The sequence below is a fragment of the Protobothrops mucrosquamatus genome, unplaced genomic scaffold (genome assembly GCF_001527695.2).
Source record: "Protobothrops mucrosquamatus isolate PMUCROS unplaced genomic scaffold, P.Mucros_1.0 scaffold851, whole genome shotgun sequence".
NCBI classification, from domain to species: Eukaryota; Metazoa; Chordata; class Lepidosauria; order Squamata; family Viperidae; genus Protobothrops; species Protobothrops mucrosquamatus.
In genome coordinates, this window is record NW_015387106.1 from 639,670 (window position 1) to 654,031 (window position 14,362).

General features: G+C 42.1%; 1 protein-coding gene across 1 annotated transcript in view; it reads left to right on the forward strand.

The window, feature by feature from the left end:
* Positions 1-14,362, forward strand: part of COL16A1 (collagen type XVI alpha 1 chain) — a 203,642-nt gene that overhangs the window by 63,543 nt on the left and 125,737 nt on the right. The window contains exon 9 of the mRNA XM_029284696.1: positions 8,853-8,903. Coding sequence (XP_029140529.1) covers positions 8,853-8,903 — 51 coding nt within the window. The remainder of the gene's footprint in view (positions 1-8,852; positions 8,904-14,362) is intronic.

Sequence of the window (14,362 nt, forward strand, 5' to 3'; positions counted from 1 at the left end):
TATTATTATTACTTGCATACTGCTCCAAAATACTTTACAGCTGTATCTAAGCGGTTTAAGGGGTCATCATCTTGCCCCCCCCCCACAATCTGGATCCTCATTTTACTCACCTTGGAAGGATGGAAGGCTGAGCCCCACCTGGCTGTGAACTCCAGGCTGTGGACAGAGTTTGCCTGCCATGGTGCATTCTAACCACCATGCCACCAGGGCTCAGTTTTTCAGGTGAATCAGGCCTACCAAAGTGACTTTGCTCGTCAGAGGATCGCAAAAGGGGATCACGTGATCCCTGGGACACTGCAACCGTCAGAAATACGAACCGGTTGCCGAGCATCTGAATTTTGATCACAGGACCATGCGGATGCTGCAATAGTTGTCACTGTGAAAAATGGACCATAAGTCACTGTTGTAAGCCGAGGACTGTCTGCATGCAGAGCCCGTGCTAAAGAACGCTTCAACCTTGTAAATGATAGGGTGAATCCATGCTTTCTGACCCTAGAATGCCAAGGTTTAGATTCAGAAGGTGGGGTTTGCCACCCACTTCTGTTGACCAGCCCGTTGACTTCAATGGGACAGTGGAAGAAATAAAATACCTATTGACCGGGGAGGCAGAAAGTTAGGATCTAAATTGGATAGTCATCCTCAAATCTCAAGATTTGAAAATAGCCTATTACAACGCTGAGCTTACTTCTGCTTCTGCTGCTGAGAGTATCTTTCTAAGAGTACCTTCAGGGAAGCAGCGTGCAACCGTTTTCAACTTGCAGATCTTTGATGTTGAGTATTTTGACCCCATAAGGAACATTCAGGCTTTTAATTTGGCCCAAACTCTGAAGCAAAGAATTCCATTGGCAAAAATCTACCATTTTGCTTCTGGAGGCAGAAATGTGTGTGGGCAGGATCCAGGGGAAGCAAATGACAAAAGCCAAGGCAATGCAAGTTCTGCCATAGTTGTGCTTGAATTGTACACACCCGTACAAAAAGGCAGAGCTTTGGGGTTCTTGGTGCCCTCTGAGCTTGGTTGTTTTCTTGCAGACATTTTATTACCAAACTCGATAATGCCATCAGTGCTAGGAGGGAGTGGGGATTCTTCTCTGTTTATATACAAGTGGCTTGGTTGTTGGTGGGAATGTTTTTAGCGGTACCTTGAGTAGGCTATTGTTTATTGTTAGCTGTTTGTCTGAGTTGGTAGCTCCTTTAGTGGAGCATTATTCATTTGATTGTTGGTCTAATATTAATCCTGGTGTCGATCTCTGCTTATCTGGGTTTTGTTTGCTGGCGAGCAGATGTTTTGGTCTTTTTATTTACTTTTTGGCATTTTATTGTCTCTTGAATAGTGCTGTAGATGCTGCTTATCTCTATGTGTCTGCTGATGGATGATTTGTCTGAGTGCTCAGCAAAGCTTGCATCATGGAGATGTAACACTACTTCAGCATTTTGAGAAATGCACTGAGCTCTGTGGATGTCTGTGGCTTATGTGTTGCTTGCACTTGCTTTAGGGAGGTGTGCACTCGACTGGAAATAAATGAACCCCAGTCCTTCCATTAAAGAGGATACAAATCTGGTGATGAAAGTGATGTGCATCTCCATCTGCAAGGATGTGAGATGAAGGCCGAGCATCCTGATTTCATACTGGCCAATTTTGGCTTGCTTTGAGGACTGAACCAAAACACTTGAGCACAAATGTCCTTTTAATTAATGGGCAAGGGAAATGAAGGGAGATTTCTTCAAATTTCTCCAGTGGGGGAAAATGTCCTGAGACCATTTCTCAGTGACAGGACTTTCCAGTTAGCAGAGAGGATGGGAGTTAGTCTTGGTCTCCATTTCACTTTTGTTTTTTTCATCCTTGCTGTGCATTTTTCCTGTCTCTCCATCAAGTTTTGAAACGTCTTATAAAAGCCCATTCAAAAATCTGTACGTGTTTTGTGTGTTCAGCTATTTTTGTGTACATAGTTTTACGTGTTCTTTTTCTAATATTATGCATCAGTGAATAGCTGTATTGTGGTTCAAGAAGTCATATTACCAAATTAGGGGGGGGGGAACTATGTTGACTTGCAAGAAGCAACTTCCTAATAAACTGCAAAGTGAATGAATTTCTGTTTTTACCTAGTTTAAACGTTGTCTCTCATCTTTACAACTGCTATCCTTTATTCCAGAGTTTTATTAATGATCAAAAGTGCAGTGTTGATTATTCATTTGCTCATAACCACAATCCAATGCTATTAAAACTTGTCCAATTTAATTCCTAAAAGATTTCAGGATTTTGAGATGGTTGTTCTCTAATAGTCCATAGGTTGCCTAGTTTGAAATTGTTTGGATTATGTGAAAACTTTTCAATATAGAGCTGATATGAAAACATACTAAGTCTACAGCTTGACACAAAGGGCCTTTTGAAATTCTCCACCAAATCTGGGGACAGAGAAATCAAGTGGACTTCTGAATTTCTCTAAGAAAAAGAGCATAGTTCCATCAATCATACTAGGAGAAGATGTCCACATGCACACACACACACACACACACACACATACCTAGTGGGGTCAAGAATATCAGAATTGAAAAGTCCAGAGTTTGATATTTTTCCTTGGAATTTATTTGAAACAAGGGAAGCCAGATCATCTGTAGCTTGTTGAAGAGAGGATGGTACAAAGAAAGTGTGAGTGATTGGAAATAACACCAGAGTATCCATTAATCCGTCCACTCATTAAAAGATCTCCAAAATTCTCTTTTCCCTTGTAATAATTTTGAAAGCAAATTCTTTTTCAAAAATTAAATGTAAAACCGTAGATGCCAATCATCCCAACTTGGTCAGTTAGGAAAGAAAGACGCCTGGCCTATGGTTAGCCAAAAGTATACTTCGCTAAAGCCAAAGTGATTCCAGAAGAGGCAAAGAGATCCCTTGTTCCTGGCCAGCTCCCTTGCTTATCAGTCAATGTCCAGTCAGGTGTTAACAAATTGTCCCTGTCAGGAAACGGTCCCTGTCTTGTGTACTGTCTGGCTCCGCATTATTTTGTGTTGACTTGAGATGGCTGATGCTTCCCATGGAATGGTACTGCTTGGTTTCAATTCCTCCTGGTTCCTTCCCTATGTCCCTACCCCCACTGCTCCTTTCCCCCATTACTGATGTCAGTTTGTGATGCATAGCTTAGCAGAATGGCAGTCATGATAGCAGACCTTACTAGGAGTATCCATGGTAAGCAGGGAAGGGGGTATAAAATGAGGTCAAGGCCATCCAAATATCAGATGGATACTGCCCCATAAAGAAGTTACTGTCAGAGAGAAGGACCCTATTCTGGATCCAACCCAATGATCCTGTTTAACAGAGAGGTCCTGGAGCAAGTCTACTTTGCCAGATCTGGTGGGGTGGGCAGGGATAATGATGGGGTCCTGCAAGTGATGATCTACATTTTTGAATTCCCTACTAGAAACCACTGCAGCTTGCAAAGCAATGGTGTTACACAGATGTACCGTGTGCACCCAAAACTTCATGTGCCATTGTATTCTTGAACAATTACAGCTTCTGAACGCTCTTCAAAGGCTGCCCCATGTACAGGGTGTTGCAGTAGTCCAACTGGGAGGTGATTTATTCATCCCTAAAGAAAAACAGACTGATTTGGCAGAATTTTAGAGCCGCTTTAGCAACTCTGTTTTCCGGTAAGCTTAACCCTTGCCCTCCTCCTTCTTAGATGTTCTCACCAAGGAGGACAACAGCTTCATTCATTCGCTGTCTGGGGCTAGAATCAAATCTGCCTCATTTTTTCCCCCCCACAAATCCACAAACTTGAAGAAAGCTGAAGAGCTAAAGGAGAGAAAATCTATTTGTTAGGAAGGAACGGGAGACAAGCTGGAGAAAAAAAAATGCATGTGATTGATGTGGTATGTGGGAGACCCTGGATAGCAAGAGCATCAAAGTATGACCTGATGGATGGAGAGCGGGTGGACCGCCCCGTTGTCTGAAGAGAAGCATAAGTCAAGTCTGCTAACAAGCACCTCCCAGGGATGGCAGGAGAGAGACACTTGGTGAATGAAGAAAGTGGGCCTGTGAAAGAGAGAGAATAAAAACAGGGGAGGGGGATGCTTTGCTAGAAGTGAGGATGAGCAAGCAATTGAGAAGTGGGCAGAGGTAACAATATTTCTTGTAGAGCTAACCTGATAAAGAGATTTAAGATTTTGGGCAGGCCCTGGGAGATCCTCAGCCATGGAAGCTATCTGTGTGGTTTTGAGCTACTCATTGTCTCCCTACTTACAGTAGCCCACAGTGTAGTTGTTTGGGGGAGGCAAAGAAGAGAAGGGTGGGCTATGAGGAGCCCTGGTGGCACAGTGGTTAGTGTGCAGTATTGCAGGCAAACTCAGCCCACAGCCTGGCGTTCGATCCTGACAGGGCTCAAGGTTGACTCAGCCTTCCATCCTTCTGAGGTTGGTAAAATTGAGGACCCAGATTGTTGGGGGCAAAAGGCTGACGTTGCCAAGGGCTGTACAGCACAATGGGGTGGCATATGAGCCTAAATGTTATTGCTATTGCTATGCAGACCCCTTTGGACCCTGGAAGAACAGTAAGATAAAAATCTAATAATGAAATATTGTTAGAATGCTGCCATTCACACCTTTTATATTTGGCCCTTGTTCTGGGTAGTTTTTCCCCAAAGTCTGGACTGGGGGGAATTCATAAATCTATGTCCATAAGTCATGTGAAAGTACCAAAGGTTTAGAAGGCACTTTACAACACTCACCTGGCTGACTTGGGTATGATCTGCAGTATTTGCTCACAACAAGCATCCAGTTTAGTCCTTGGATGCAAACTACCTTGCATCTATCTGCAGTTTAGAGATGGCAAGTGGGGTTTTAGGTTCATCAGCAGATTGGTAGTGAACTTGGAAGTCAATGGACGCCTTTGTAGATGTTTCCTCCTAAGATTAGTCATCATTCCTTGAGGAATCCAACTGATATTTCCAATTAATCTCTTCTCTCCCTGCCAGGTAGTTTCCATCTCTGTTGGGTTTTTTTCACAACCTTGTAAAAATCTAGCTGCAACTCTCAAGTGTTTCTCAACTTTGGCAACTTTGAAATGGGTTGACTTCAGTGATGGGATTCAAATATGTGAACTACCGGTTCTCTGTGTGGATGCCACTTCCGGAAGTCTGTTCTGGGCCTGCGCAACAAAGAATTAGCTACCGGTTCTGCTGAATTAGTGCGAACCGGCTGAATCCCACCACTGGTTGACTTCAACTCCCAGAATTCCCCAGGAATTCTGGGAGTTGAAGTCTACCCATCTTAAAGTGGCTAAGATTGAGAAATGCTGAAGTATTTAGACTTCTCAGTAATTCCATTAAGCTCAGCATGAGGCATACAGCTCAGTCTCCTAGTGTGTTTTTTAAACTATATTTTAAAAAACGGGAAAAATATTCCAAATATTCATATGCGTAGCCTCCTCAAACATATGGAGACTTGTAAATATCTTTTCCTGTTCCATGTAATTGAGAACATAAATTGCTGAGAAACAGTTTTATTAACACAAATTATCCTGCTTCCATTTCCAGACTGGTAAATTCCCCTGATGTAAGTTTCTTTAGCACAAACTTTTTCATTCCAAGTTCTCTTTTAATTGTAAATATTGCTGCGTGCATGCAGCAGCTCTCCAAAGGTGCTAAGATGCTTTGTGGGGAGATATGTGACATTTTGAAGGGCCAGCTAAGCAAATTTCCCTCCATTGAAAGCAAGTACAGATAGGCCGCAACTTACAACCACAGTGGGGGACCAAAATTTCCATTGGGAAGTAAGGTGGTCAGATGAGCTGCATCCAGTTTTATGACTACTTTTCCTGCAGCTGTTAAGTGAATCGTGTTAAGTGAAAGATGTGTAGACTCTAGAAAGAGTACAGAGAAGAGCAACAAAGATGATTAGGGGACTGGAGGCTAAAGCATATAAGGAACGGTTGCTGGAATTGGGTATGTCTAGTTTAATGAAGAGAAGGACGAAGGGGGACATGATAGCAGTGTTCCAATATCTCAGGGGCTGCCACAAAGAAGAGGGAGTCAAGCTATTTTCCAAAGCGTCTGAAGGCAGGACAAGAAGCAACGGGTGGAAACTAATCAAGGAGAGAAGCAACCTAGAACTAAGGAGAAACTTCCTGACAGTGAGAACCATTAACCAGTGGAACAACCTGCCTCCAGAAGCGGTGAATGCTCCAACACTGGAAGTTTTTAAGAAGAGACTGGACAGCCATTTGTCCGAAATGGTATAGGGTTTCCTGCCTGAGCAGGGGGTTGGACTAGATGACCTCCAAGATCCCTTCCAACTTTACTACTACTACTACTACTACTACTACTACTACTACTACTACTACTACTACTACTACTATTATTATTATTATTATTATTATTATTATTATTATTATTATTATTGGGTTGTAAAGCATCCCACTCGCATCCCACTCATGTCAGAAACACCGAGGTGCTTCCAGGTTGAAAGGAGTAGCTGGTGGCTTCACCTGAGGATGCCCAGTTGGTGGGTTCCTTTCATGTTCTCAGCTGGAGCGAAGAACAGGAGCTTACTCCATCCCACGGCAGCACCTGGGTCTCGAACTTGGCCTTGCTGCTGGTCAGTGCAGCATCCTAACCAGGTGAGCCACGGCGCTCCTTTCTCCCATTGATTTTGACGCAAGCCAGATGGGAAAGTCACAAATGGCAGCAGCCATGTAATCTGGAGGAAAATTGCACCAGAAATTGAAAGCAATCCCCAATGTCCCAAACCCTCCCCCTTGTGAGATTAGTCCAATCAGGTTCCCAATGTTTTGGGAACCTGGTCCTTCAGGCACCGCTGTCAATTCCTTTCCCAGGGCCGTCATCCTTGAAGGCAGGAAGATGGCTCACTTTGACATCTCTGGTCCCTGCTAGTGTCCATACGCCCTCAAATTCCCACAGCATTCTAAGGGATATTTGAATTGAAAATGTTTTTATTTAAAGTTAATTTGAAAAACAGGTTCAGGTTAAATAAATTTAAGCTAGAATTGGATATTCCAAATATACTATGCTATTTGAGGGGAAAAAGAGAGGGAATATTTGATGTATTGATTATATTATGTATATATGTCTTGTTTTAAGATGTTTGATTACCCCAGCATCACGGTGTGTCCTGAATATGTTGCCTTAAGAATTAAAAAAAACCAATAAAATTTGTTTAAAAAATAATAAAATTCCCACAGCATTCTTTCACACGTCCGACACTCGTCCCCTCCCAAATTCCCCCTCCCCCTCAGTTATGGCAATTGCCAGACTTCCCCTTCTATCCTGCAGCCCTGAGATTCCCTCATGGTGTCCCATCCAATTATTAGCTAGATCTGATTTGCTGAGCTTTCTCAAGATCAACAACAGAGAGTGTGAAGAATCTGAAAGGCCCACTAAAAGAGTTTTTGTTTAGGCCCAATCTGTTTCGTCAACTGTCTTGGCTTTTTGGAGGGTGCTGTGACAACAGAAACGATACAACTTCAGATGCTAAAATGATTTGCAACCTCCGGATCTCAACGCTCCTAAAAATTAGCATTTATTTATTAAAAGAAAAAGGGGGGGGGGGAGAGAGAGAGAGAGAGAGAGAGAGAGAAAGAGAGAGAGAGAGAGACATCCTTATATTTGTTTCCTGAACTGACAAGAACAATATTACTATAATGAACACAAAAATAATTACGCATCAGCACAGAACATTAACGTTGTTAAAACATCTTGCCTAAGTTTGTTTCGAATGCGAAGAAAAAGATAAACAAACAAAAAAGATTACTGCAAAGATGAAATAAGACGGGAAATTGTTCTACCTAATGGAAAGTATGTGAATGACTCAACAGGCATGTACTGCAAAACCAAAGGAGATGTTTACTTTTTCAAGTTCAACAAAGATCAGCCAGCAATCAACCTGCCATCTGCTGTGACATATTCCAGAGAATCCAGGGGGGTTAAAAAAAAAAGTCAGTATTTCAGTCACAGCCATGTAATTGAAGCTCCGCCCACCTTTTATATTTATTGTAGGTGGGCTTTCAATTTTTGGCTGTGGCTACCATGTTGATGTTTTGACCCACTCCTGTAGACACTAGCAACTTGCACTTTGGGGGGGGGCAGGAGGAATCCAACTACTACATTCAGAGAAATTCTTTGGTTTCATATTGTGCTAGCCCATTGCTGGCTCAGGAATTCTGGGAGTTGAAGTCCACGTGTCATAAAAGAGCCAAGGTTGCCTACCCCTGGGCTAGCCTGTTGTCTGAATTGGATCCACCTATCCATCTATCTAATGTGAAGGAAAAGAGAAATCTGTCTGTCTGTCTGTCTGTCTGTCTGTCCGTCCCTCCGTCCCTCCCTCCATCCCTCCCTCCATCCCTCCCTCCATCCATCCCTCCATCCATCCATCCATCCATCCCTCCATCCATCCATCCATCCATCCATCCATCCATCCATCCATCCATCCATCCATCCATCCATCCATCCATCCATCCATCCATCTATCTATCTATCTATCTATCTATCTATCTATCTATCTATCTATCTATCTATCTATCTATCTATCTATCTATCTATCTATCATTTATCTCTATGCCAAATCACATTATTCACTCTGTTTAGTTGCTAAACAGAGTTTTTCTGCTGTTCTGCTGTTCTGCTTTTTGGCCTGAATACATGACACCCAATTTTTTTCTTCAAAAAAAAAGCTTCCAATTTCTCCTTTGCTCCTTGTGGGGCTGAAGCAGTTAAACTCATTAGGCTAAACTAATTTCTCTGAATACTTGTTATTTTCTCTGGAAGAGGAACTGCCAGAAGCTATGGCAAAGAAAGATTTTATGACTTTTAGCCTGTAATGTTATTTCTCTCTTCTTTTCCTAGGAGGTGAGAGCCTCTGGGAAGGTTTCTGTGAAAGGAGATCAAGGAGAAAAGGTGAGCTATATAAGGAAGATTTAATGGAACCTCCAATTGTCATATTCATTTTATTTATTTATGTACTGCAGCTTCTACGCTGTTCCATTCAAACAGGGCTCTGAGCAACCTACATTATTTGATACAGGAAAATTAAAATAATAATCAATACAACAAAAAAAGAAACCGCAGCCCCAATGCCTGAGGAGTAACCATCAGCTTACACAAATCAATATCAGGAGAGTTCTCATAACAAGTCTGCTTCCAAGTGGTCTGAAACAGCCAGGTTTCAATAGTTCCTCAAAAATCCAATAGACTTGGGGGAGGTTTTTCAATCTAATTTGGGGGGAGGGTCTGCCCTAGAAAAGGGGGTGGATGACTGAGAAGCCTTTTCCCCACGGTCCCCGAAAGAGAATGGAAACAGATCATCCTTCCCAATTTTATTGGGTGGACAGAAGTCACTGGCAGAAGGTTGTTCTACGGTTATCCAGGTCCCCAAAACAATAGTTGCGCCTTTGGAAAGAGAGTTGATATTATCTGGTGGCTTAAAAAAAGATTTCCAAGCAAGGATATGTCCTCCTTATTTAACATAATAATGGAATAACAGCTATAGCAGGCGACTATACCATTTCAGACTAATCTCCAGAAGTGGTGAGTGCTCCAACACTGGAAGGTTTTAAAAAGAGATTGGACAACCATTCGTCTGAAATGGGATAGGGTTTCCTGCCTGACTATAAGACCTCTAAGGTCCATTCCAACTCTGTTATTCTGTTATTCTCTTATTAAATGGTTGTCCAATCTCTTCTTTAAAAACTTCCATTGATGGAGAACCCACGACTTCTGAAGGCAAGTCATTCCACTGGTAAATTGTTCTCATTATCAGAGAATTTCCCTTAGTTCTAGGTTGGTTCTCTCCTTGATTAGTTTCCACCCATTATTTCTTGTCCTGCCTTCCAGTGCTTTGGATAATAGGTTGACCCCCCCTCTCTTTTTTTGGAACACTGTTATCATGTCACCCCTGGTCCTTCTCAGTCTATCTATTTGCTTGGCTATATGGCAATAGCAACATGGGCCCATCTCAGAGGATAGTTGTGCCTTGTATGTACATGACTTTCTGCTTCCATCTTCATGACACAATGGAACTAGGCAGCATTTTTTGTGAATATCTCTATTTCAGAAAAGTATAAAATACCAAACACACCCAAAAAAAAATTAAAAAGAAAGAGGGGAGGGTAGAGAAAAAGCAAAATTGCAGAGCTGAAACTAAAAGGGAAAAAAAGCCCTAGAAAAAAGTAACTTCCAACTTTCTTTGGTACAGCTAAACCCCTAAAAACCAATGACACTTTGAAGTAGAATAAACTATAACAAACAGTACTTCTATTATCATAAACAAGTCTAATAATCCAGATCCAAGGTTAAAATGTCATTGATTTCAGTTTCGAGAGAAAAAAAATCCAAGAAGCTAGACAAAGTCTTTTCTTTAATCAAAGCAGTCAGTTCTGACATCTCTGCCAACTCCATTAATTTCACCATCCATTCTCACATGGTGTGAGTTTGTGTGGGCCCTTCCATCTCTGACATACAGAAGTCTTGCTGCTCTGGTTTGTGAACATCTAAGGAGGAAGATAAGCCTTCTAATTGTCTCTGGTCAACTGAGCACAGAGGATATTAACCCTTCCAAGTCCATCCTGGCTCCTGAAATAGAGACAGAATCCTAGAATCTCTCTGCAAGAAAGAGGTGGCCTCACACAACTTTCTACATTCTTTCTGTTTGCTCCCCGTGGCTTCTAAGGTGTTTTCACCCCGTGTTTCTCTTGTGGAAAGAGAGAAACAGAAAGCTGCAGGCTGATGTAGAGGCGAAGATGAGAAGTCCCATGTTCTAGTCCATCTTCATTCAGAAGCTCCCTTAAAGAGTTTGGGCGAGTTCCTCTCTCTCAACCCAAGGTCCAGAGTGATCTAGTGATGAAGGCACTAGACTGTGAATGGGGAGACTGTGATTCTACTCTTCTCTTATGCTAATAGTAAATATTGTACATATGTGTAGGGTCCCAATCTGGAAATGGAAGAAGTGTAGGTTCAGGAGAACTTACCATTCCCAGTTTCCTTCCATCCTCTCTGAGTCAGGTCCCAACCCTTCCATCTGTGGAAAATCTTGGTGAGGAAAGGTCACCAACATGGCTTTCCCACAGGAAGAACTGTCAGTAGAATTATCTCCATCCCATCCTAACTTTAACTGCAAATAGAGGAAGTTCTTGATTATTGTTGAAAAGCCAGTAGTAATCAACCAGTAAGGTAGAGATCAGACTAATTTGGGGGGAGGGGATGGTGCTTCAGAGAAACGGGTGCACGACTGCGAAGGCTTGCCCCCACAGACCCTGAAGATGACATTCCTTAAGAGCATCACAAGAGATTACCCTTCCCAACCACATTGTGTTGCCGGTATGATTAGTATAATTACTGTTTTTTCCTATTATTAGAAGACCAGGGGGGATTATAGTTAAATTAGGGACACTGAACCATAGATTAATAACCTGACTTCCAAATTACACTTACAATTATTTACTTATGGTCCCAGGCCAATAAAAATAATTGCTTTTTATTTCTCAAGTTTGATTCCGGTTCTTCCCATATCCCAACACTGAGGTGGAGAAAGCCACTTGGTATCAAGCAAATTGAATATTTTATCTTCATCTCTGTCTCTCCATCTCTCCATCCATCCACCCATCCATCTGTCCAATGTGAAGGAAAAGAGAAATCTATTTTGAAGGAAAAGCCAATATCTATCTATCTATCTATCTATCTATCTATCTATCTATCTATCTATCTATCTATCTATCTATCTATCTATCTATCTATCTATCTATCTATCTATCTATCTATCTATCTATCTCTGCCTGCCTGTCTCTCTCTAGCTTTATCTATCTATCTATCTATCTATCTATCTATCTATCTATCTATCTATCTATCTATCTATCTATCTATCTATCTATCTATCTATCTATCTATCCATCCATCCATCCATCCATCCATCCATCTATCCATATCTCTCTCTCTCTCTCTCTCTCTCTCTCTCTCTCTCTCTCTCTCTCTCTCTCTCTCTCTCTCTCTGTCTGTCTGTCTATAAAGTAAAATATTCTTTTCCCCATCCATCTGCGGCTGGTTTCAACCATGCACCAGGCCTGCAGGGGCCCTGCATCAAAAAGCGCCTTGTTCCTCAATGGCAGCTTTTCTGGAAAGTTGCTCAGATGTTAATCCTTTCCTGGCCAGCTTTCAACAAACAATTTCTTCATGGTCTTTTTTTTCCCCACTGTTTCCATGCATCATTGCTCCCCATGCCCTAAAGGAAGCAAGCAGCACCTTCCCCGCCCTGCTGGGGCTCTTATGCACAGTTAGGAAGGATCAAACTCATAAGTTTTAATGCACTATTCATGCGCAATTGCCTTCTCCGAACATTACGGGGGCTGCAGCAGCTGCCAGTGTGGATGTTGACAGTGGTTTGAACTCAAGTTTTTCTGCTGAATACACTTCATCTTGAGCCCTGCCTTAAGGTAGCCATGCAATTCTCCGAAATCACGTTCCGTTAAGTGCATCACACTTCATCTCAAAGGGAGCTTTCTGTGCCCCGGAATTCTTCTCCTGCTCAGGCTGAAATGGGATTGCAAGAAGAATTTCCAGCTCCATTTCCACGCTCAATTGTAATAAAGTCATATTGTTCGGCAATACTCAGCACGGCAATATTAGATTCTTTGTGAATGAGGTTTTAGTAGAAAACAAAAGCTATCAGAAGAAATTGCTACCCATCCATTCTACAGTGGAGTCTAATTTGGAAGGCTGAGAATTCTAGTTTCATTAAAATCCCTGGCCGTTTTCTTTTACCACTTGACGATTTTACAAAATGAATTCTCATTTACATGGGAAGAAGCTGAATAAGATTCTAGCGTGGGGTGATTTTTTTTTTTTCAGGACCCCAGATTACAAGAACTCTGCTTTTGATTTGATGTTGCTGTATAAAATGTTCTTAGATGATTTCCAAGTTAATCCAAGTAATATTTTGGAAATTTGAGCCCTAGCAGATTTACTTTCTGTTAGGAAAACAACAACCTTGTCTGGATGTCTTAAGTCTTAGACATGTTTGTTAAGCTGGTGTAATTTACAGATGAAAAATGCATCTGGAAGTACTACAGATTCTACTGAAAATGCAACTAGTCCTCATTTAGTGACTGTTCGCAGTTATGACGGGGATGAAAAAGTAACTTTGTGACCAATTCTCACATTTGGAACCTTGATAGGTCTATAAAGCAGGGGAAAGCTGAAATTAGGTCATAAGCAATCATGGTTTCATTTAGCAACCACTTCGTTGCTAAATGAGCAACCATGGTTTCATTTAGCAACCACTAGTTGCTAAATGAGGACTACCTGTACAGACGAGAACTTGAGTTTGGATGTGCTTCCCATTGGGTACATCTGAATGCACAATCCAGTATATCTAAATCCATATTGAAATTTGCATCTAATATAGAGGTAATCCTCTACTTACAACTGTTTGTTTAGCGACCGTTCAACGTTACAACACTCTAAAAAAAGGGGGACTTGCAACCGATCCTCGCCCTTACAACCACTGCATCATTCCCACAGTCGTGTGATCAAAATTCGGGTGCTTGTCAATCAGCATCTTTTTTTGGATGGTTGAAGTGTCCCAGGGTCATGTCTTCACCATTTGCGACCTTCCCAGCCAGCTTCCGACAAGCAGATTCAGTGAGCAAAGCCTGATTTACTTAACGACCAGATAATTTGCTTAACAACCATAAGGATTCCCTTAACAGCCAGGATAATAACATCATAAAATTGGTTGTGTCCTACTTAACAACCATCTTGTTTAGCAAGAAAAATTCTGGTCCCAGTTGTGTTCATAGCTAAAAGTGTAAGGATTGAAGGTACTTTGCAGTCTTTCTGCAGAAAAATAAAAGAAGAAACACAGAAGCAGGCAGCCTCTGATAGGGAAACCATAGAGAGATGTTGCTTCTCCGGGGTCTGCCACACCAGCTTTCTAGCAGCAGGTGTGCCGATGGGCACTCTGAGCCAGGGGACTCCAAACGTGGCAATTTTAAGACTTGTGGACTTGCTGGAATTGGGTATGTCTAGTTTAATGAAGAGAAGGACGAGGGGGGACATGATAGCAATGTTCCAGTATCTCAGGGGCTGCCCCAAAGAAGAGGGAGTCAAACTATTCTCCAAAGCGCCTAAGGGCAGGACGAGAAGCAATGGGTGGAAACTAACCAAAGAGAGAAGCAACCTAGAACTAAGGAGAAACTTCCTGACAGTGAGAACAATTAACCAGTGGAACAACCTGCCTCCAGAAGCGGTGAATGCTCCAACACTGGAAGTTTTTAAGAAGAGACTGGACAGCCATTTGTCTGAAATGGTATAGGGTTTCCTGCCTGAGCAGGGGGTTGGACTAGATGACCTCCAAGGTCCCTTCC